This window comes from Acipenser ruthenus, chromosome 12 (genome assembly GCF_902713425.1).
Source record: "Acipenser ruthenus chromosome 12, fAciRut3.2 maternal haplotype, whole genome shotgun sequence".
NCBI classification, from domain to species: Eukaryota; Metazoa; Chordata; class Actinopteri; order Acipenseriformes; family Acipenseridae; genus Acipenser; species Acipenser ruthenus.
Window position 1 is genome coordinate 35,839,366 of NC_081200.1, and position 24,898 is coordinate 35,864,263.

Below are 24,898 nucleotides of genomic sequence, written 5' to 3' on the forward strand. Positions count from 1 at the left end.
CTGTGGCTGTGTTTCAAAGGAAGAGCTTTTGAATTAAACTTGAGAATGTCAATATATGGAACACACCTGTTTCTGCTCATCTATTTCATTCTACAGTAAAAAGCTTGTATATGTGTAATGCTCTGCTGGAGGGTTACAATGAAAATCAGTCCAGTTTTCTCTGGCAAATGAAATTGTACTTCAATCAAGATCGGTAAGATACTTATGTATATATAATTGACAAATCTATGTTTAGAAGAGTGTTTAACAGTGAAAGAATTCAGAATATGTATCTACTATATAGGCATTTGTTTTCTTACCCAACAAGGTATTCAGTGATGAGAGATTAAAGGATGAAAGCAGTCAATAAATCAGTCTGAACTTTAGGAGTGATAACCAAGGCTTTAAAATGAGTTCTAAAGTGGGAAGGATTTTGGTGATTGTTCCTCCTAGCACCTTCTCCTTTATCCTCAACATCCTGAGGAACTAAACTGTGCTTTAACTAGTCAGCTGGTTTCACAAAAGGTAGTATATGCCTTGAGTTCAGCGTGGTTTACACCGGTTTTCGTTTGAGGAATAACTTCAAAAGCCTGAGTTTGTAAGAATGTTAGTAAACAGATTGGAAGGGGTCCTGTAGCATTAAACTCTGAGACAGATATAAAAAAAAGAACACTGTTTCTTTAACGAAGTAATATCACCTGAGACAGGTACGGACGTTCGGAGATGACGTCTTTGGTAGCAAACCTGTTCCCTGACTGCTTCACCCCTCTACGCCTGCGTGCGCACTACATTGCAACAGTGTAGCCATGGTTCCCAGCCCATTGTAGCCTATTTCAGAGCAATTTCTAGCACACAGACGAAACGGGAAGCTCGCTCCCATTGGCTGCTGTACCTGTTGAATATTGAATAGTTGTACTTTGCAAACTGGTGTTGTCAGAACAAAGTCGAACTAATAGGAGAAGGAAGTAAAAACAACTTTAGCAGGTTAATTAATATAAAAAGGAATATTTTTCAATTTTGTTTTTATCTCTTCCGAAGTTAACTAAAGAAAACAAAAATGCCCCTGGGGCTCAGAGGGAAAAAGAAGCCCAAGTCGAAGGAGAACTCGAAATTGGTTGAAAACGAGGAGCTTGGAGAGAGGGCAGGATTAGCCGGGAGAAGCACAAACAAAGCCGCAACTAGTAATGGAGGTGGTCTGCCTCCTCCGCCTGTCAACCTGCGCCCCAAACTGGTGTTCCACACGCAGCTGGCACACGGCAGCCCCACAGGCAGGATCGAGGGGTTCACCAACGTCAAAGAGCTCTATGGGAAAATAGCTGACGTTTTTAACTTATCTGTCTCGGAGGTAAAGTATAACTTGTCAACAATATGAACGGTTTCACGTGTGTGTTATATATATATAAAATTATTTATTTTTTTATTATTTATATGTGTAATTCCATTCGGCGCATGCTGTTTGTAAAGTGCGCAAATGACATCTACGTTTTGTCTTGGGTTCTTAGATGTTATGTTTTTATTTTGTGTTCTATCGAAGGAAAAAGTTGGTACGCATTGAGGCCACCGCACACTAGACCGACCCGATGAGACACCGACCCGATTTGGTTGTGTCGGTATCGCGTAGGTTTTGTGTGCGGCTGAAACTGACACCGACGCGACACGATACTATACCGATGGATTTTGCTAGTCGGGTCGGTCTAGTGTGCGGTAGAAGAACCTGTTTGAAAATGTGCCTCAGGCAGATCAAGCAAGGTGTGCTGTCTTCACTTTGTATCGGTTGGTTTCATCTCAGGTACTCCAGTCATAGAACCCGTACACAGATATAATTTATATACGTGGTCAGGTCCGTCTTGCAAAATGCCCTACGTTTCTTAGTGAATTTTTAAATAGGACAGATACAAATATATAAAAATGAGCAGATTACTGTATATGAATAATTAGACAGTAATTTGAAACATGAAGTACTGGTAAACACAAAAGAGCAAGGTCGATTTTTCCAGTTGACCGGTCATGTTAGCCAGTTAAGAATTGTGTTTAATTTTTATTGTTACTGTTTAACAAGTAGAATCTGACTAAGCAATTCAGCCATTTTGTTGTTAATGGGTTTAGTTGCCTATTGGTTGGATTCATAAAGCTTTGTTTTCTCTGTTTACTGGCATTTTATAGAACCTTATTTATGGTGCCATTTATAAAAATTATAGTGCCAGTATTTATGCTGCGTATGCTGTCTAGCAAACATTTTCCTTTCCATTTAATTGGCTTTTATCGGCTAATAATTTTGACAAAAAGTGGGTGTTCTAGCCTAAAATTGTATCCTAAAATATCCCCAAAATGTGCAACATGTCAGGTGACTTATTTTTTGTCATGTGTTTATTGAAAATTGCTGTGGGTTGTATGGATTTTTAATGCCTCTGTCATTGCCCGGACTCTCTCACTAAAACCATTTCAGTGTGCTGATTACAGTCAACAAATGCAATACAGAATCTGGGGCCCTGTCATAAAAGAAAGAACTGTTTTAAGGAATGTTTAAATAAGAAGTGTTTTTGATAACATTCTATTAAACAGTTCTAAGAAAACTGATAATGAACTTATAAGCTTGTCAAAAACAGTTGAAAAGGGTTTTGTGAACTACAAACTCAATGTAATTGATCATAATCGGCTTTAAAAAAAAAAAGCCAGCTAGGGCCACTGAAGTCTGTTTTAGTAGATTACAAACATTTGTTGCCTAATGTCCTTTTTGTCATCTGTCAAGCAGAAAACAAAAGGGGATAGTCTGTGTTTACGGTGCCTTTTGTTATACTGATTCAGTTGTACAGGAAACACTGATAGGGGTAGTGCATTAAAAGTCTGTCTCAAAATGTAGTTGCATTAGTGTTTGCTGTTTTTTTTTCTTAGGCCTGTAAGGTATACAGCTGCCTCCTGGGTGGCTAGTTATGAAACTGGATCACAACCAAAAATAAGTTCCACGTGAACAGAGGCACAATCTTCTCCGAAGGTGTTTCTGTAGGTTTACTGTTGCGTAAAAGCTTAGACTGAATTGGCAGGGTATCCGAGCTACTGATCTAACTATCTTTCTCTGAGCTATCTTTTGTCTATTCAGGCAATTAAAAATGCACGCAGAAATAAAATGACTGATTAAAGGGTAAAACTATCCAAATAAACCAAACTTGTAATCTGCTTGTGTTGTTTGGTGCGCTGCATTTTAGATGATGTATCAGCACCATGTTATATCTTCGCATCGCTCTTCTTGTTTTTGCTTTTTAGCAGTAATTCCTTTATACACACTGTAACCGATACATTATTCACTACCTGGAGCAGTAGACGAGATGCTTTGCAGATTGATGTGATTATATAATTGAAATATGGATATATTACTGTGTCAGAATGATTGGAGGTTAAGGGGTTAATGACATGTCCAGTAAGTATGTATGGTGGAGCCATACCTTTGTTCATCACTGGATCACTTTCAAAAATGAGGATTGCAGTGTATGCAAACGGAGGTGTGTAATTGCCTAAATGGTAAATATAAAGTCAAATATGTGTGCGTGTGCGTGTGTGTGTGTGTTTTCCCATGACACTCCCTGACAGGCATAACAGTTTAATCATTTCCTCTCAAAGCAATGAGTGTAAAAGGGCCTCCACTGACCAGGCAGAGGTTCCAGAGCCCCAAGAGCAGACATTATTATTATTATTATTTATTTCTTAGCCGACGCCCTTATCCAGGGCGACTTACAATTGTTACAAGATATCACATTATACATTATTTCATATATCACATTATTTTTTACATACAATTATCCATTTATACAGTTGGGTTTTTTTTTTACTGGAGCAATCTAGGTAAAGTACCTTGCTCAAGGGTACAGCAGCAGTGTCCCTCACTGGGGATTGAACCCACGACCCTCCGGTCAAGAGTCCAGAGCCCTAACCACTACTCCACACTGCTGCCCTGGGGAATGGACATGGGGAATCCCTCACATCCTGCCTCAAATATGTGCAGGATAAACTTTGGGAAGGATTCCCCTGAGCACAGGATGCTGTAGATGTAAAGTACGGTTCATTGGAAAATCATTGGGTTCAGCCATTTTTTTAAAAGTATTGTCAGTAAGCCTTTTCACACAGTGACTATCAACGTTAAAACAGTTTTATAAATGCCTTTTTTAATGATATTTTCTTTTTTATTTTATAAGTCAATATTGTGCCTGGCCAGAAAGTTCTATGTTTGGCTTTTACTGTTCATGCCACTTAGCTGATGGTTTAAATTGGGTAACAGTGTATCATATTCCTGCCTATCACATTTCTGTTATGCTGCCAGCTTCATGTATCGAAATGTGTGAAATCAATTTTAGGATTAGTGTCATTGTGGAACAGACAACTTCCAGGCAGCACCTTTCCAGGCCGTACCCCTTCCGTTTTCTCTTGCTTTGGTAAAGAAATAACACGCAAATGCTCCTTTGCTTGGATGCCATAGAGCAACAAAAACAGCTCTTTCTCTGTTAAAATGCAATGACACAGCAGCTTTGTGAGCATCTTGCATCTACGCCTGTGTGGGCTTCAGCAACCTCACCAGGAGATATGGAAGAAAGGAATCCACCGTCGTGTGAAATGGAGGGTTATCTACTAAAGCAGCACCCAGTACCCACCCAGTTTGTACCATGTGGAAGGATTTAAGAGCATTCCTAAAATATTTCCTGGGAAATAATCTTTTATGGGAGGAACAAAGGAGATAATAATGTTTTTGGGAACCTACATGTTTTTTTCATTAAGTTTAGCTGGGAAGTTAATAAAGTTAAAAGGTACAATTCGGTTTAAAAATTGCCTCAACTGTAAGGCATGTCACCTTGCATATATTCTAGCACTCAGGGAGCAAAGGCTTCTTTTTTCTGATTGCAGCAGCAGAATGTATAAGGTGTGGTTATAAGATGGTTTGACATAAACAGTAGGGCCCTGCTTTGATGCAGGTGCAGAAACGCAAACAAAAAACCAAAAACAAAAAAACTTGGCTGCAGGAAGGATCAGTTCATTTCTGGTTCTGAGTAGTTTCTTTTTAGATTTATACCAAATAGTAGTATTCCTTGAAGAAAATGTAACTTTGCACTATTAGTGACAATGCAATGTATATGCATATTATTATACATTTATATCCTTGATATTATTAACCTTTTTAGCTAAGCGTTTCATTATTTAGGATGTAGTGTACAGTAATTGTTTCCACACTTCAATTTAATTATACATGCTGTAGTGCAGACCAGTGAAAAAGTGTGGTGTTGCCAGATGCTTCACTGTTCTGTGTCATGTAATGTATTGTAAAGATGGCTTTTTTGATGGCTTGAGGTTAACCAAAGTTTCACTGGTTACAGATGTGTGTGGCTGAGTTTAAGTAATTGTGGTTGGGGGTTGGGTAGGCAGGATGCTTTCCTGGGTTAAGAAATGTGATTTTAGAGATCTTCCGGGAGTTACTGTGAATTACTAGAGCTGTGTCCCTTTTTGTGCAAGACAGAAGCAATGACGTGCTTTGCTTTGTGTGAGTGTGGACTTTTAATGAAGGCTGGTGTTTGACTGCTTCAATTTTTTTTTTTTTTTTTTTTGTAGTTCTAACTCCAGGGTCTTGTTTGTACTTGTCAACGTATCTATATTCAGATCCTGTTGCCTCATTAAACTCAAGCAGAAATCCTGTACATTTTACTCTCTAGTTTGTACAGTAAATAGGCACAGCATGAAAATTCAGAAGCTACACTTGTTTTAAAATAGTATTTCATTTTTAAACACAATAAAAACAATTCCCACTACTGGTAAGGTTCAATGTATTTTGAGGACACATTTTATTTTTAATAACCTTTGTGCATATTTTCTACTGATGGACCTTCTTGCAGTTGCACTAACATTAGGAACTGTACCACTGTCTGATTCTTATTCTGGAATGTGGAGGTGAAGTCATAGGGAGATTTGGCAAGGTCACAGGGTCAAATTCCACCTCTCCAACATAACCCTTCAACCTCTGCAGAGCAAAGGATGCTGCTTTAGAGGCAGACAGAGTCTTGAAGCTTTGAGTCCGAGTCCTACCAAAAAATCTCTTGTTTTCAAAATATAGTCTAATAATTCAAATTCATAATTCGGAGTACATTTATGATATCTTTTAACGTTTTATTTTATTTAAGGGGTAGTATTTTGTTCTGTTGAATCGTGATATACAGCACAGTTAACATGATTCATTCCAGTTCAGAAGTTGGGTGTTTTTAATGGTAAAGGGGCTCTCTCACTTGCTTACAATAGCAATGATTAGCTGTTAGTTTTGGGTAACCTGAAAGATTTGGTCAAGTTTGGACCTGACTGCACACTGGGCTCATTGTCTGGCTTTTCCCCCTCCATTGTATTACACAGCTGGATATCTGCTGTGGATAACTTTTAAAATGTTTTATTAAAAAAAACAAATGCGTGCACATGACAGATTTGGATTAATAAGAAGAAAAAGAGCCTTAATGACATGCAAAGTATGTATAATCCTGATTATTAAGTGCTGTGTTTAATAATGTATTGTTAATAGTGACTTGTGATCCCAAAGGGTAACTAAGAGAAATTGACTCGTGGATAGAAAGTGTTTGGCGCTTACTATTCATGCCACTTAGCTGATGGTTTAAATGGGGCGGAGGGGGGTAACAATGTATCATGTTCCTGCCTATCACATTTCTGTTGTGCTGCCAGTTTCATGTATTGAAAGGTGTGAAACTAGTGTCATTGTGGAACAGATCACTTCCAGGCGATACTAAAAACACAGAAAATCTAAGAAGTGCAGTCTTACTAGCTCTTGTAACACAGACCCAATTATATAATCCTCTCTTCTGGGTAGGACCATGCGTGGACCTGACGTGCTCTGATGAATCGAGGCTCGTACTGTTATATTAGTTGTTTGTTTCTTTAATATTGAGGTATGCACATTGTACCTGTTCAAAATTGAAAAGTGACAAGTATTTAAACATGTAAACAACAATTTAGCTCAAACATTTTCCCACTAAGCACATGGTTTGAAACGGAGTGGCTACCACAGCAATGAACCAGTCCTGTTCAGTTGTTGCTCTCACTTTCTGTGACTCTCATTAGACTACATTCTACGTTTATAGGCTCCCTCTCTGTAGAGAAATGAAAACTCTGTCAGAGCTAGAGAAACTAGGATGGAAATCTGAGGAATGTATTGCTAAATGAGAGATTCCTGGGAATAAAAGGGTTAGTAATTCATGCCTTTATATAGGTTATTAACCAGGCATTCCCAGGGCCATGTCCTGGAATTTTGGACTGTTTCTAAACTGGATCAACAGTTCATGAACCAATTGAAAACCTGCCATATATTCTGTATTAAATCATCTGCTGTCACATATTTTAGGCACACAGACAAAAATAGTTGTCAGTTTCTTGAAGCATTACGCTTGCCTGGTAGGTCTTGATAAGATTACTGTATGTGATACTGACTGCTGCTTCCTCCTTCTTCGTCATTTTAATATAGGTCCCCAACTGGAAAGGACTTGAAAAAATAGAACTGTGCTTATCATGTTATTTGAAACGGGTCATTGACGGTTCTCAAGATTCTAGGTTTGAGTTTTATTTTAGAGATCACACTGGTTCCCTAGTTTCAGACTTGTACAGAATAAACCTCCTGATGTGTTATATACTGTACTTCATATGATAAAAAGAAAAAGGGCAGTGTGAGATCTGTTAAAGGGGGTAAAAACACTACAAGAGTATACCCAGTGTATTTCTGTACATTGCTGTTACTGTCTTTATATACAGTAGGCTTAGGGGAGTGAGTTTTTTTGAGAACTAATTCATATCCGGTGAACCTTTTCATATAGCAGATTAGCCCTTTGGCACCATTTTGGGATATTTTTTTGTGCTGGCTACACCCAAAACAGACAGAAAAATACCAAAGAAGTTCTTGGTTCTTGTTTGCAGTCCTTTTTTTCTAATTTTGTTTTCTAATATATATAATTTTTGTTTTATTTTTAACAGATCTTGTTCTGCACGTTGAATACACATAAAATTGACATGGACAAACTCCTGGGAGGACAGATCGGCCTGGAAGACTTTATATTTGCACACACTAAAGGGATTAAAAAAGAGGTGGAAGTCTTCAAATCTGAAGACGCCTTGGGGCTCACCATCACAGACAATGGGGCTGGATATGCATTCATAAAGGTAAGTGATTTTGAGGTCTATTAAACAGGCTTAAGGGTGGGCAAGTTTTCAAGTGTTTTCCATCACACCCAGTGCACCAGCAAGAGTTACGACACGGTGCTTCACTATGAATCAGATATCTGTTGAATGCAGAGAGCACAAAATAGAGCATTAACCGTTGAACCAATTGAAATGCTCATATTTACCCCATAATGCTATTTCACTTGTGGAAGGTGCAGTGTTACAGATTCCGAAAGGTTAAGAGGTTACAGGCTCTACAGCTTTAGTAAAGTGGTTATAAAGCTTGCTTGGGGAGTGCCTTGGCAATGGTTCACACCCAGCCTATGCCCCCCTACAATCGCATTGACATTATAAGGTTGTAATAAAGAAGCACTTTTTTTGACAAATAGCCAGTAACACCTAGAGCCTGTAATTCTACAGTACAGTACAGTACAGTAATGGGTACTGTTGCATTATAGAGGAAAGTCATAACACACTGTGTGCACAGATATATATGCAAAATATTTTTCTATTAAGCAAGAGTTGGTGAAAAGCCTAACCTAAATGCAATGTCAAATCAAATATGTAACTATTACACCCGTTTATTTTAAACAGGATCAGATTAATCCATAATGAAATCAGATCCGTCATGAACCCTAGTCCATAGCATTGTAGCCTCAGCTTGCCATGAGAGGTGTCAGTGTCTGTGTAGCTTGGGAGTACAGTACCAGTAGAGCTGGGAGCACACGCCTCTCATTATGGAAATGTAGTGAGTATGAAGTAGTGTCAGGCACTGCTGCAGCGCTTCACCAGCATCGTGGAACAAGCTAATATTTGAATAGCCCTTTGTGTTTATACAGCAGTGAGCTGTATTTGTTCTTTATAAATACTTTGTAGACTTGGAAGAGTGCATAAATGCAAAATGGTAATTTCTCAAGAGATGCAAGGTCCTATTGTAATGGTGGCAGTGATGATTAAAGCTCATCATTATCAATCTATGCAATCTCATTAAGATTAAAATCCTGCACAAAGTATTCTTTCTGGATTAATACAACTATACATAAATGTGGAGCCATGTTTACTTGGATTTATCTACAGAATTGTAATCCTCTTCAAAATCATCTGGTTGAGCACCCTCCTGTGCTGCTGACTGATAGTTTGACTTGCTGGTAACTTGCTCATTGGCTGATCTCTTGCAGGTTTTGTCTTGCCCTTACATTTGCATAGTGTTTGAATAACATCTTTCCACTGTGTGTGGTTACAGTGCCACGTGGTGTGCTTTGCTTTTGTTAAGGAAAGCACAAATGTCTAGCCCATTACTTGAATTTAAATGTGTATGCTGAATATTTACAGGGCCGTTAGGGAGGACATTGAAATGTAAATTCAGTGATATACTGTAGTTGCATATACAAGGATGCGTTAATCAAAAGAGACGCTGAAGTAACTTCATTAGAATGTTTTTGGGGCTCCTTCCATGTGTGGAATGCAGCTATAGAAGAGAAAGCAAGCTGTCCTTGTTGTCCTATCCTGCAATTTCAACTCCATCAGACGTTCCTGATGAAGGAATTTTATACAGATAACACAGACGAATACGGCTCAAAATAACTAGGTCCAAGGTCCTGCTGTTGGGGTTAAGATATTTCAATGGGAAATGCAGGTCGATGTTTCCCTATTTATCCCTGCGTTTCTTAACTAGACTTCCTTCTTCTGATGAAAGTAATGTTGTGTATTTGCAGATGTACCGTATCTCGACTTTGGGAAGCAGATTTCATATTTTACATTTCTTTTTTGATTGTTTGTTTTAATGCTTATTTTGCCAGGTTAATAGTAACTCCACTTGTTACTCTTTTAAAAGGTTTTGACTGCACTGTTATTGTAGGTCACAGTTTTCATGAAAGTAATATTTGGTAGCTGAGGAAGATCCTAGAAACCACGTGTTCAGTGGTGCTATTCTACATTCTGTGGATGTATATTTTTGGGGAGCTGCTTTTCATTGTTACTGTGTTCAATCCTTGGCAGAGAAGTTTGTTACAGACTTATTTATTTATTTGCATTGCTCATGTTGAACACCAGAGGGCGATCTAGCAGCCTAAATCTGATCTGATCACCCAGTAATCAGACAATTTCTGTTGAGTCACGTGGGTCAGTAATGTTTTGTTACACTAATGGCATTCCTGTGTTCTTTGTGTTCTGCAGCGCATCAAGGAAGAGAGCGTAGTGGACAAAGTCAAAGTAATCGGTGTTGGGGACCACATAGAGTGTATAAATGGGAAGAATATTGTCGGCACCCGGCATTATGAGGTGGCCAAGATGCTGAAAGAGCTGCAGAAGGGAAAGGCGTTTACATTAAAGCTTGTGGAGCCAACAAAAGCATTCGGTAAGTTGCACTTTAGTGGGAAATAAACTTTGGCACAGAAATGCAAAAAAAAAAGAAAGAAAAAATGCCTGTCAATCTGAAAGAGAAGAATGGCATATGCCCCATTTATAACAGAGATGAGCCAGTAGGTGGTGCTAGACCCAAGTATTCTAAATAATACCTTAAATCTCTATTGCCACCAAAATACATTATTTTATTGTACAATTTTAAACGAGGATAATCTGCTTTTAATTTATTAAATGCTGTAATTCTGAGAGTTCTTAAGTTCCTTGTCATCATCTCTGTAAGCATTGAGAACAATTAAGGATTTGGGTGTGATTACATTGTTTGCATGTTTTCATGGGGTGGGGTGGAGGGGGGTAGAGGCGGTGCATTGGACTTGAGATAACATAAAATGCACAGAAAATACAAATGAGTTTGCCCTATTAAAGGCAATTCGAACAATCACTTTCCACTGACTCCTAGCGTAACACTGAAACATCAAGCAAGGGGTACTAAGGAACATTAGGAAAGGAGTAGGTACAAGTTCAAGAAAAAAAAAAAAACAGAAAAATACAAGATCTTTTTGTCATTAGATTTCACTGCTGTTGTATCCCTGTTAGTCACAGTATGCACAGTTATCATACCAATTTACAGTTCTTGTTATATGTCTGTGACAGGACTAGGAGCCCTGCGGGGGGCAGGGCAAAGCCTTGCTGATATAAAGCATTGTTTATTTATTTAAGAACAGGGTACCCCTCCGCCCCTGTGTAGTTTATTATTTTGTATGTATATTTTGTGTTTGCATTATTTTGCATTATGATTTATTTCTATCTATCTATCTATCTATCTATCTATCTATCTATCTATCTATCTATATAATGGTGAAAGCCGTGTATTTTATTAGTGTTTGGCAGAGTGGAAGCCCCATCCACATGAAAACCCCATGCAGAAGGTGGCCATCTCCACAGTTAATTAATTGATTAATTTGTTGCTACTCGGGAGACGGTCACCCATATAAAAACCCTGCTCAGGGTGGAGAGTAGTGGAGTATTTTGGATCGAGAAAGAGCGAGTGGAGAGAGTCTGAAAGTAAAACTAAATATATGAACAGTGAAGGCGATTGCCCAGCCTGACCTATATTGTTTAGTGTTCATGATTTCGTTTTGTTTGAATATTTATTTTTTACTCTGTGAGCAGTGTTTTTTTTTGTTTTAAAATATTTTATTTTAATTTTTTTAATAAAAATAGTGCCGCAGTACACGTTTGACCCCAACTTACCTGAGTTTTCAGTTCCTGCTTCTGGCTTGACGTCACCACTCAGCCATCCCTGTCACAATGCCTCTCATTAAATCCTGAGGGCATGGGAGCGTTACTGCAGTATATCCAGTAATGGCATCCCACAGGTGGCTCCCATATTTCTTATTGCTGTTGGCACTTGAAAGCAGTTTGCGTTCTGAATCTAAATGGGGTTAACAGTGTTTGCAGATAGCAACTTCATTATATTGCTATGTCTCTCTATCAGCCATAATTGATCAGAATGTACCATTGCTGGTATCAAATTAACAAGGGTTGTGAACTGGGGTTGCAAAGTGAGGTACGTGTTCGTTCTGAAGCAGAGAGCAATTGATTTCTTTTCTCTAACGCAAACAATATCTTCAGTTAGCTGTTTTCCATTTTTCCAATACATCATTTCTAATTCAGTCAACTGTGTTTTTAAATGTATACATTTTATTGCCATGTCTTTCAGCAGAATATTACTGTGATTTGCTAAAAGAAATTAGGCAGATGTGAAAATAAAAATGGCCTCTGAATACTATATTCTGTGTCCAGGAAGTCTTGACTTTACTGTGTACTCAAAGTAACAGAAATTGTATGAATTGCTTTTCACACAGCAATTTCATAAAAGGCTAGGATTGTTAAAACAAATGTATTTATTTTGTTGTGAAGTCTAGCTGAAGGAAAGGTTATGCAGTGTAGCAGGCTGACTAACACAATGAATATTTCATTCATTCCTCCACTGGAAATGTGTTTGTTGGTTCATTCCTGTCTCTCAACGTGGTATACATTTAGATAGGAATAATTTATGTTTTAATTTAGTATAATATACTCTGTGGCACACAGACTAATTGGATAGCAAATGGCTTTGACTCACAAGATATATGATCTGAGTTAGCACTCTCTACATACAATAGAAATACAGTGAAATAAGGTCAGTTTTATATTTTTACATGTGCCCCAGTAGAGGTCAGTAAAATAGACCCCTTGGTGTCTTAATTTGATCCAAATATATACTTCAAGATCACAAAAGTAAGCAGGCTGACCCCTGCCATGTCTGCATATGGGTGCCAAGTTCGATTAGAATCAAAGCCTGTGGATCTGTGCATGTAATGTATTCAGATAGCTTACAATGCAGCCCAAAAGTGCTTTCATTTCTCCAGAGCAGGGAAGGTTTCAATCCCTTTACTGTAAAATGTAATGAGCATCATCAGCTGTGCTAAATAGTAACCAAACTCTTCAGATAATTTCAAATCGCTCTTGGCAGGTGAAAATGACTTGAAGCAGTTATCCAGATGAAACCAGCATTTACTGAGTAGGGACCTGTCATGTCATTTCATTCTGATCTCATGACTCTGATCTGGGTTTTGGCTTGTATTTGGAGAGCACTCTAGAGCTCACTTTGGGGGGTGGTAGGAGCTCAGTTGTGATTGTACAAGAAAAGCAGCTTTATGATTTAGAAGAATTTAGATTATTTTTTTTCTGTTACAAAGCCAATTTTTCTTTTTTTAAATAGTATTTAGTGAAGCTGAGCTTATTGGGTCCTTGTATTATTTAAAAAAAACACTGCCTAATGTTAAGATCTGATTAAATCTAAAGAACCAAAAATGTTACATTCCAGCTATTGAAGTTTTGCATATACCTGTTCTAACTATAATATATTCTTGGTACCTACATGTCTGTTTCTCCAGAGCTGGCATTACGATTAGGCAATTCAAACTCCCCAGTCTCTGTAACTCACCTCTGCACCTGCCTCGGTTACAAAAAACCTGATTGCACCCAAATAACAGTGTGAAGGCACTTCTCTGTTCCGTGAAGGTATTCCAATCATTTGGAGACATTTTCCAGGAGTTTAACAAGTTTTACTGAGCTGCACATTACAACTGTGTTGCAGCTGTGTGAAGAATTACATCTAATTGCAGATCATTCTTACGAGTCTTATTTGTAAAGAATGATGGGGTTGTTCCCACTCCTTACATCAGGCTCAGTTACATGAGTTTCTTCCATATTTGCATTTAGGATCGGGTCCTGCCATTTAAGAGAAAATAGAACGGCATAGGATGGGCTTTATTAAAAAAAAAAAAATAAGATCAACAACACAAAGACATCTTCAGTGAGACACAGAATCTAGATGTAAAATATGTTTCTCTTGTTACTGTTGAGAAACAATTCTCTAGTAGCTACAGCTGTGGTCATTTCTCCACAAATAATACGAAATAAATAGCCGTCAATACTCCGCGTGGTACTGTGATTAGCATCTTCATAATTAGCTAAATTTATATTTGCAGTAACCATGCAGGCAGACCCCATTTTCTCCCATGGGTTTAGTAGGGGGGAAGACCTAGTTAAATAAGCTAGCCTTTACCAGTAAATGTTTTCCTAAAGATTTCTGCTAAATTAAAATAAATTGATACGTCTTGTTCAGAGAGGAGATTTAGAGCATCAAACAGATGATTGCTGGTCTTTATTTTTTTTTCCCTTGCACCAATACAATTCTAGCATTAGTGCTAGCACAGTAAACCAAATGTTCTGATCATCACAACCTTTATATGTGAAGATGGGTGAACAGTTTCTTTGTGGATATACTGTACTGTAGATCCAATGCATCCATAGCAGTGAAACATTTAAGCTGTTTATGTCTGTTATAGGCCATAGCAAACCCAGGCATTCCAGTAACCACAGATACAACTTTAGGATAAGATCTAGTGGAATTAACAGTGTAATCATATGACAATAAAATACGTTATATCGTTATTAAACAATAAATCGAAAGGAGTCTTATTTAGGCATGAGCAGGATTAATAGACTGGTTTGTAATTGCTAATATTACTTTACTCAATTATTGTACCCTAGGAATATAAGTAATGCTGACTGATGAAAAGATTTTGTTGTAATTATTTTCTCTTTTTTTTTTGCATTTTAAATGATAGAAATGATTGAGCCGAGGTCAAAAGGAGGGAAAACGGGAGGAGACGCTAAAATTGGCACCGGGCGAGGGACATTAAGACTGAGGTCCAAAGGTCCTGCTACAGTGGAAGATGAAGTAAGCATTTTGTGTATTTTCCATTGTTCTGTAGTAGGTAACCGGTTCTTTGGAAACAATTTATAGAATTTCCTTGAAGTTTAAAAGGCTAGAAGTGCAATTTGGCTACAAAACGAATTGCGGTCAACATTGTGTTCAACATTTAAAAAACAGTACTTAGAACAAGTCAGGTGTGCAGCTATTCAGCATCTCTTACTACTCTGTATCTTGTATGTATGTATATATGCATGTATGTTATATGTATATATAATCTTAATTTTTTGTAATTACATTTCAGCCGACAGAATTTGAAGAAAAAGCTGTCAAAAAGGTGGATGATCTGTTGGAGAGTTACATGGGAATCAGAGACACTGAATTAGGTAGGTTGCTATGTACAAGCTTGAACTATTTTATTTACACATGCACTGTAACAACCAGAGGCATAAATAGCCACTGTGAGAACCACAGAATGACATTAAGAAAGCCTTCTAGTGGAAACGTTTGTCAATAAAGTTTATTTTAATCTTGATACATATTCTGCCGTTGGTTCTTAATTGTAATTAGGGGTGAAACTATTTCCTTTGTAAATAAAAACAAATATGCTTGCATTTAGGATTATAAGCACTCGGTTGGATGGCTAATTTTGTGTGTTTTTTTCTGGTGTTGATCAGCTGCCACCATGGTGGAGGTTGGAAAGGATAAGAAGAACCCTGATGAGTTTGCAATGGCACTTGATGAAGCTCTTGGAGACTTCGCATTCCCAGACGAGTTTGTCTTTGATGTCTGGGGAGCAATTGGTGATGCAAAGGAGGGACGGTTTTAACATTGACTGGAAATATTTAAATGAATCAGTGTTTGGGGGTGGGGGTGGGAAATTATGACTTTTTTTTTTTTTAATTTAGAGAACACATTTTTATGTAGCTGAAGTACTGAAAACATGCAGTTGTGATATTTAAACAAACAAATAAATAAAAATTACTAGCTAACTTTTGAAATGCTCATCCAGGGTACTTACATTTTTACTGTGTTTTTTTTCTTTTTTTTTTTTTTAATAGAAATGAAATGAAAAAATAATAGAAAAAAAAAAAAAATGATTCACTTACCATAATTCAAGGGAAGTGTTGATTGCAGCCTTCTTCTTCCACCAGCCAGAAAATAATTGATGTCAGTTTAAGTATCTGTGAAAGTGAACGTGCCACCATTTCTCTCAATGTTCTTGTAATCCATGTGTCGGAGCACCAATTCGTTGTTTTCTAATGATTCACACAGTGGTAATTTGAAGTAATAACAACCATAAAAACAATATGTCTGGGGTATCAGACCTGTGCCTTAATTGTGTGGTTACAGAAAACTGTAGTGAAATATAACATTCCATTAAGAATTCCTTTAAACAATTCTTTAAAAAACTGCATTCAAAATAGAACAACAGATTCTAAGATTAGAATGGAATGATGTACAATAAATTAAAGACCCTCTGCTTTAAAAAGAAAACCTTCACTCGTCCCTGTTTTTTTTTTTTTGTTCTTTCTGTAACATGTGTTTTTAATGTGATGTAAATTGTTTTTGTAACTTTTCCAGTGAATACAGCTGCATGATAGTTTGTGTGAATATATAAAGGGGATGGTAATTCTTTGTTCTGGGTATTTTATTGTGGATCTGATTTTTGTAGTCCTAAGGATTTCACTCTGCTTATTTCACTCTATATATATATATATATATATATACATATATATATATATATATATATATATATATATATATATATATATATATATATATATATATATATATATATATATATATATATATATATATTACTGTAAAAATGTATGGGGTAAAAGTGCTTGCCTGATTTACACATGTGTTGTATTACACCTGGTATTTTGCAATGACTAACTCGTAAAGCATTACATTAAAAGAAGTGTTTTGCACTCTGCAGTAAAATCTGCAAACGGTACCTTGATTATTGCTGGATCCCAAAATTGCAATGCTTCATGAGCTTTTCTTCTTACAAGGCTTTCACATAGAGATAGCAAGCAAATCGGTTGAATCAGAATCATTCTACTCTGGGTTGCTTTCAGGTGGCAACAAAACAGTAGGCAAGGGCATCGTTGTAGCCAAATTCACTGTTTGAAGATTCAGTGAGTCGAGCAGTTTTCAAAATAGCATCTGCATTTATATAAATATATCGAAATATGTATGTTTTAAAAGGTAGTGCAATGGTAGCTATGTTTTTCATTTTGTTGTCATTCCAGTTAAAGTTTGAATATCAATCCTTATAATGTGCTGCTGCATCAATTAAAGATGATCGGGCTATAAAAATTAGAAAATGAATATGTTTCTCTTTAGTTTTGATTATTGGGACACTAAAGATTAACGGAACAGGAAAAAAAGACTAATGATTCATTTTATGCTATAGATATGATGCCAGAATGGATTTAAGAAATTGTGTGACTTTTGGACAGAAACTGTTTTATGTACATTGTAAAAGAAATGTGCTGTGTCTTGTGTAAAAAATAAAAAGATTTAAAATATATGAAAGTATATATCAAATTGAAAAGTCATTTTTACTGTTATGTAGAATATTTTGTGACCAAGGATGTATTTTTTCTTGTCTTTACTCTGTTACGTCGCCTTCCAAACACAATAGATATTATTAATATATAGATTTTCGTCTCTTTTAGTTAACCAAAAAAATAATAAATGTGTTCTTGAAAACAGTCACTTACTAATTATTGCCATCAGATACCTTACAATAAGATGGGACATTTGAAATTCCTGTGCTGTGTTTAAACATACTTGGGTTGCACAGTGAGACCCATGCACTGTAAGAGTTGTAGGGTCACACACATCTTGGCAGTTGGATGGGTTATTGATCAATTGCCCCACTTGTACCTTTCCTCTGCTTCATAATCTGTTGTCATCAACAACCACCAAAAGACTATTTGGCAAACTAAAGTAAAGGCATTTGTAAGTGCTGAATGTACAACACTTGCTAGACTGTGCTATGTCCTCAACCATTACCAAACTTCAAAATAAGATGTAGTATTTTTTCTGTAGGTGATGAATGGCACAGGTCTGGGATTATGTTGACAAAACATGGCTCTCCTAGTGCTTGCTTTATTCTGAATTACTGATCATGTTTTTCTTTCTGTTTCATTACATCCTTTAATTGTGGGCTGGAGTAGAATGTATGCGGATAGCTTTGTTATCTAAGGTTGAGCCCCATGTTTAAATAAAACCTCATTTGATTAAGTCCCTTTTATTAATACGTTTTTAGTTCATATACAACTGCAATTAATCAGTTTTAATATCAAAAATTAAATGAATGGTACAAATAATTCAGTTTTTAGCTAAATATTGGGGAGAATATTGGGATGGACGGAAACAAATTCAACAAACCATATAATGAAGTGGAATCTGGTATGTTTCCATTTGTATTTTAAAAAGTTAATAAAAATATGATTTGTGCATCTGTTTTACGTTATAATATACAGTATAGACTGTATTATTTTGGCTATAATATATCAACCCAAAGTTACTTTTGGGGAATAATTTATATGTATAAATCAATATATTACTGTAATTTCCATATGGTTTATATATATATATGTGTTTTCAGAACAGAATTGTGCTTTTCCCCAAAGCGGGGGGAGCGGGGGGAGCGGGGGGAGCGGGGGGAGCGGGGGGGGGGGGGGGGGAACAATGTTATCCCCAAAGGTGTTATTAGAACTGAAATCATTTGAGCAACAATGAGAGCACAGAGTCTTCACTAACCTATATTAATGTTACATTTATGTACAAAAAAAAAAAAAGTATTGCATTACCACAATGGAGTGGGGGACATTGGGTACACTTGGGAACGTACTAGAACAGTGTTCGGAATAAAAGGATCTCAGTGTTTGAGGTATCTAGCAAACTATAACTGGGATCCAAATCTTCAGAATGCATTGGGAATGACAGTGTGCTAAGAGATGACATAAGGACACTAATAAGTGGAAAGTGTCCAATGTAACATCATGTAATGTCAAGGTGTTTCCTGATACATTGCAAATCTCTATCATTACCACAGCACATTGAATAGACGCCTTGGGGATGTGAACATGAGAACATATTGTAAGAGTAATAATTCTCACCTCAGTTAATAGCATCCTGAACCATGCAGATGCATACCCCTGAGCTTCCCTGAACTATCACCGCTTATTTATAAGTCTAGTACAGAAGTAAATCTCTTTCTTGTGTAACTTTTTAACAGCCCTGGCTGCCTGTTGGAAAAGGCCTGCTGCTTAATTGAATTTCCTCGGTTTTGATTTTAGAATGAAACCAATTATTGTAGACACCTCAATGCTGATGGCTCAGGTGTTAGGTAGAATACCTAATAGGTGTTAGGTAGAATACATTGCCTTCCTTTAGCTCAGAACAAAGCCACTGCAGTGCAGAGAATGTCTGGGCTAGGAGGCTGTGTGGTCCAGTGGGTAAAGAAAAGGACTTGTAACCAGGAGGTCCCCAGTTCAAATCCCACCTCAGCCACTGACTCATTGTGTGACCCTGAGCAAGTCACTTAACCTCCTTGTGCTCTGTCTTTCAGGTGAGATGTAGTTGTAAGTGACTCTGCAGCTGATGCATAGTTCACACACCCTATTCTCTGTAAGTTGCCTTGGATAAAGGTGTCTGCTAAATAAATAAATAATAATAAAGTGAGCCTGTTGTGTTTCCTGCTTGCAAAGGCCCTTCTCATTACCAACATGATGCTCGACCGTTTCTGTTTTTACTTAAAATGTGTGAATTTTGTGCGGTGCAGTGCCGACTTGAACACTGACCTAACATTAATTCCTGGCTCTTTCTCAAGCGTTGTGTTGATTTTGGAGTGAAGTGGACTACCTGCTGGGAGTTCCTGCCATCAGACTATTATCACTGGTAGCACGGGCAACACAGCCTGTTACACCACCGTAGCCTCTGTGTCCAATATATTATTGTTTATGTTATTATGTCTCACTTGCTCATAATAAAATCTCAGAGGCTGTCACCACTGCTGTTGATATGTATAGCACTGGAAAACAACTTTATAGAAGGGTAGAAGGGTAAAAACACCTACATTACCAACCCTATCTTCCTATGCAGCATTCAGGATCCAGGATTTTTAGAATCATCAGTATACTGTAGGTTGCCAAAAAGCAATGACATGTGATTGTTATAGTGCCCTCATTAACAGACCCTGAAGGCATGCATGGCTTTCTTTAACAACCTTCAGTGAACAAATTCAGTGAACTCTGTTAGCAAGAAACAGCCAAAGTAAATAAAGAACTGCACATATATACAATGCATAGAGCTAGGGAATGACATTTTATATTAAAGTCATCAGAATGAAAAATAAAAATACCGAAAATTAGTTCCTAACTACAAACTACAAACACTGTATGTGCTCAAAAGGTAGCAGCTGGCATTTTCATTTAATACTGACACTGTCCTGTATTTCTCAATCATCTCTGACTGTCTATTAACCACCACTGTTGGACCACATAATGGAAAACTAGATGGACACAGTCCTTATAGCTGACCATGTATTTTTTAATTTTTTTTTTTTTTTCATGTCTGCTACATTTCTCAATAGCTAAAATGCAAATGCAATTTTATTTTTAGAAGTCGTACTTTCCAGCATTGTAGGTTTTTTTTGGTTTGTTTGTTTTTTTTGTGGGGTTTTTTGGCCGAGCTGTAAATGGTGTGGAGCAATATGTTTTCAAGTGGATATTTCTTTTGGTCATAATTCATTCTCTGATCAAGTCATATTTTTTTCCATTTCTATATAATCTCTTCTTAGTTGAAGGGGCTGTGTTGCAAGTTCCTGTTTGTTTTCCTTTCATTGCAAGAGCATGTTAATATGTGCAGCCGGAAGAAATTGGCTTTTGACGACTTTACACAAAAGACAAAACACACACTTATAAACAGTGGAATCAATGTGCTTTCGTTTGCATTTTATCTTTATCAAAGAGCGGGTAAAGCGATGACCTTTTTTATTTGACCGATACAGTCCTTTCAAACGCATCTGCTTTCTTTTTTTATCAAGCAGCAGCAGGCAGTGGTTTCATGGTGTGCTTACCCCATCCTTTAGCCAACAATGAACCATGCGAGAAAAGCTTGAGGTTTTCTGGGATAGCAGATCTAATGCTCATGAGAATTTTGAGGCTGCACATTCTCATGATGCATTCTGTACAAATCTTGCCATTGAATGTAATAGGAATTTGAAAGGTACTGACAGAGAGGGTTGACTTGGTCTTATCATTGAACCAGTTAGAAAGAGAGAGATTAGAAACAGAAGCACACAAATAAACTCACGTGTGCAACTTCACTTCAGGACATTCTTTGGAACAGACTGGTTACTTTGTAGCTAAAGTACTTATCAAAACCCACACAGAGGCCCACGTCACATTCATAATGTTTTCCAGGCATGCGTTATTTTTAGATTTAAGGACATCACCTGAGATGTGTTCTTTTTTTAAATAACAACTTGTACAGTAAAACGTATGAATTGAATGCACTGAAGCTAAAAGAGCACATGGATCTAATCTGGTAAACTGGTATGTAACCAGAATGGAAGGTATTGGACAGTGCTTCCTAATCAGATCCAAAAATAGTCTTAAGCAATGTATTCCCGTCAGATTATCCTACCATGGTTATTGGAAATTGTGCAATAGATAGTCAGATGATTAGTATGTGGTTAAATTAATGTCAGAACATTACATATGTTATGCTCACCATGATCTTAAAAATATAGTATTTAAGAAGAGTTTTACCTTATAAGCCCATCCTGTTTCGTGGCACTATGAAATCCAGTTACAATAGGACACCTCCCAAACATACCAATGCTGTAGAAACAGAATCAAAACCATCACACTTAAAAAAAGGTGCATGAAAAATACTTGTTTGCAGGACTAGTTAGTAAGCCCACCAGATAATGATCTAAGGAGAATGATAGGGAACACACATAATAGGATACGAAATGTAATGTTCTGTCAATGTAGAAATTGTAAAGTATCCCTGGTCAGAGTATCTGCCTTTCTGACATAGTTCTACTCATTTTACTAAAGGTGGTCTCTTAATGGATTACATTAAACTACATGGATTAACAGTGCTATGAAAAATAAGAATACTTTTTATTGTTTTGGAGTATAGCTTACATGAACAAAATAAACATTACAGTGTTGCTCAAGATTTATGTTTAACACTTGAATTACGTTGTAACTTTCCATAGTCACTTTCTATAGTCCATTTGCATTATTAATACCCTGCATGCAGTTTCCTCATGCTAATTCTATGTATTTAATGGGAACACTAAGTTTGCTGTCACTGCTTTTATTGTGTTATATTGTAAATTTACAAGGAATCCTGCAGGTCTGCCCAGTTTCAACAGGATTTCTTCAACTGCTAAGGTGGGTGTGACCCCTTGACTGTTACCAATGTTCTTTCTGTTTGGATGAGTCAGTGTTCTGCTCCATGACCCAGGCTAAAATATAAATTCTCTAAGCTTCCTGCTCTCTGGATATCAAGACTGAAACAGTACATCTGTTTTCAGTTTTATTGTATTTTCCATTAGCTCCCAGTCCTGTCCACACCAACACACATACATCACTGTCTGCAGAAAATTAAAACTATTGAAGGCATCACATATTTTCTTCATCGTGGACTAGAATTAACTTTTTAAAAAACGTTTCATCAATTCATCATTCTGTGGGTTTTGTTGTTTTGACGAAAAAATGTATCCATATCTGGTATTTATTGCGTGCGTTCCCAACGATTTTTCCTCTGCTTTGTAATCTGTCGTGCTCCCTCTGAAATAGCTTTCTTACACCATACCTAACCCGAGAACATGTTATGTAACCTGAGAACGCGTTCATTTCATCACTTCAAATCCTAAAACCTGTATACAACTAAAGACTTTTCTTAGCCAGTCAGTTTCATTGGTTTGCAAAGATGTACACATGTATTTACTGTGTATAGCACACAGGTTTCCCAAACTAACAGCTGTTGCAAGCAAACTCAGAGTGAAAGCAATTGTCTGTTGTTTCTGGAAACTGTATAGATTGCTTTCATCCAGGACAGGATAAAAATCAATTTACAAGAAGAAACAACTCTCCTTCTTTCTCTAAAACCAGACCTGCGTTAACGCCTGGTTGCTTTAAATTCATTTCTAAAATGTGTACTGTTCTTTTTACTATAAATAAGGTTATGACATCATAAATCAGCTAAGGCTTACTTATCATGAATAATTAAAAAAGATGAAAACGACCCTTATTGATTAACGTTTATAAACGATCACAATATGCATTACATTTACATTAGCTTCTCATGGTCTTTGTGCACCATAAAACAATATTGTCATTTACATTAATTAATGGTGCTTTGAAATATACTTCTTATTGATTATGACTTGATCACCACATCATCAGTGAACTACACATTCAATCCAAATTGCTTCAGTACAGTATTACTGCTAGGTGTGGGCCTAACATTTCCTTGCTTCCCCCAGCATACCAAATCGTCATCGCCATCTTCACAATAGAAGCTGACCGGTGTTGCAATTAGTTAACATTCTCACATATACTTTCTGGTAAAGGGAGTGTCCACTTAACCCCTGCTGTGCAGTGTCCGTCTAGAGAGGTGTACTGTATACCATTTCCAAGGGTACCATCTGTAGTCCTAAAATATCAATGATCTTAACAAGGATTATTATATGAATTCACAATTTATTTCTCTACTAAACTTCTAGTAATACATATAGCAGATAATGCATGTGTTTCATTTCTACAAGTATTTCCACTTTTACCATCTTTTCAGAATGCTTACTTTACGTGTCTGTGAGTCAGTGGCACTCGTTGGATCCAGTCTTACTGTACAAGCAGACACAGATGGCTTGGCTCCAATTGCTTAATAATGAATACACATAAAAAAGTTTCTATGTTAGTCATGGGGGGGGGGGGTAGCACAGCTTAAGGCACAAGCACACTTCGTTCTGTTTTGTTTAATGTAACAAGCATTTAACAGTGGTACTGTGTGACATTAACAATACTGAATGCTGAAATGTTAACCCCTTATATACATTACATGGGCCTTTAATTTACAGATCTTAACAGCAACTTATAGACATCTTCAGAATGTATTTACATTTCTTGCAAGAATTCACTGCGTAACAAGTGTCATAGATATTTTGAAAAAATAAAAATAAATGATGCTACAATATTTGTAGTGTCTAAGAGTTGAACACCTTATAAAACCTGCATCCCTTTACTATAAACGCACCTCTAGGGTTGTGGTGGAGTTGTGGTTTGCAGGAAGCAGAGAGGTACGTTTACATTTTTTTAATCCTTATTAAACCAGAAACAAAAATAAAACAATTCAAACTGTTTACAAGCACTACTACACAGGACCAAACTAAAGAATTTGCATCTCTGGGATTTTTCCTGAGGTCAGTTGCTCTCTCGTTTGTTGCTGAATTGTTTCTGACTGGTAGTGATCGCTTCTGTGTTATTATTAAATTGCCTTCTACAGTACACTTTGTACAGCAATGAATAAGATTAATAAATTGCAGACGTTTATGTTATTCTTGAATGCAAGATGTGACATGAGGTTTTTGCTCATTAAATATATCTAATAGGTTTCACATTTGTCCTTCATGCATTTGTAAAGGCATTTCTTTTAAAGAGACAAACAAGCCCACAAATGTCATTCCCTATTTAAAAATAAGATACATTAATGGCAGAGAGGCAAAACCCATTAAACCTTAGATACGCCAACGACGGGAAATGGTTTTAATATTACTCAGGCACTCTGTTACATGTCATAGACAAGATGGGAAAAAATGATATATTTTTTATTGCACTTTCAGTTTCCTATAGTTTAAACTTGACTTCTGAAAAGGTGTTTTAGTACTGCTGTTAGTGTCATTCTGTTATTGCAGCAGCAATTTCTTTTAAAGCAAGATACAGGTATACTGTTATTCACTGTTCAATTCCACATTGTCCTTTTAGATCTGATGTCATTTTTAATGTGGTTTGCATGCCATGATTTAAATTGCTTTCAGTCATTTAAACGTATTCATTACTAGTG

The 24,898-nt window shown here is 36.9% G+C and overlaps 1 protein-coding gene across 1 annotated transcript; it reads left to right on the forward strand.

Moving 5' to 3' along the window:
• Nucleotides 1-730: 730 nt before the first annotated feature.
• Nucleotides 731-17,338, forward strand: LOC117417396 (PDZ domain-containing protein GIPC1-like). Its single transcript, XM_034029536.3, has 6 exons — nucleotides 731-1,324; nucleotides 7,978-8,163; nucleotides 10,339-10,519; nucleotides 14,706-14,818; nucleotides 15,096-15,177; nucleotides 15,469-17,338. The coding sequence occupies exons 1-6, from the start codon at nucleotides 1,037-1,039 to the stop codon at nucleotides 15,618-15,620; spliced, it is 1,002 nt and encodes a 333-aa protein (XP_033885427.1). The 5' UTR covers nucleotides 731-1,036; the 3' UTR covers nucleotides 15,621-17,338.
• Nucleotides 17,339-24,898: the final 7,560 nt, after the last annotated feature.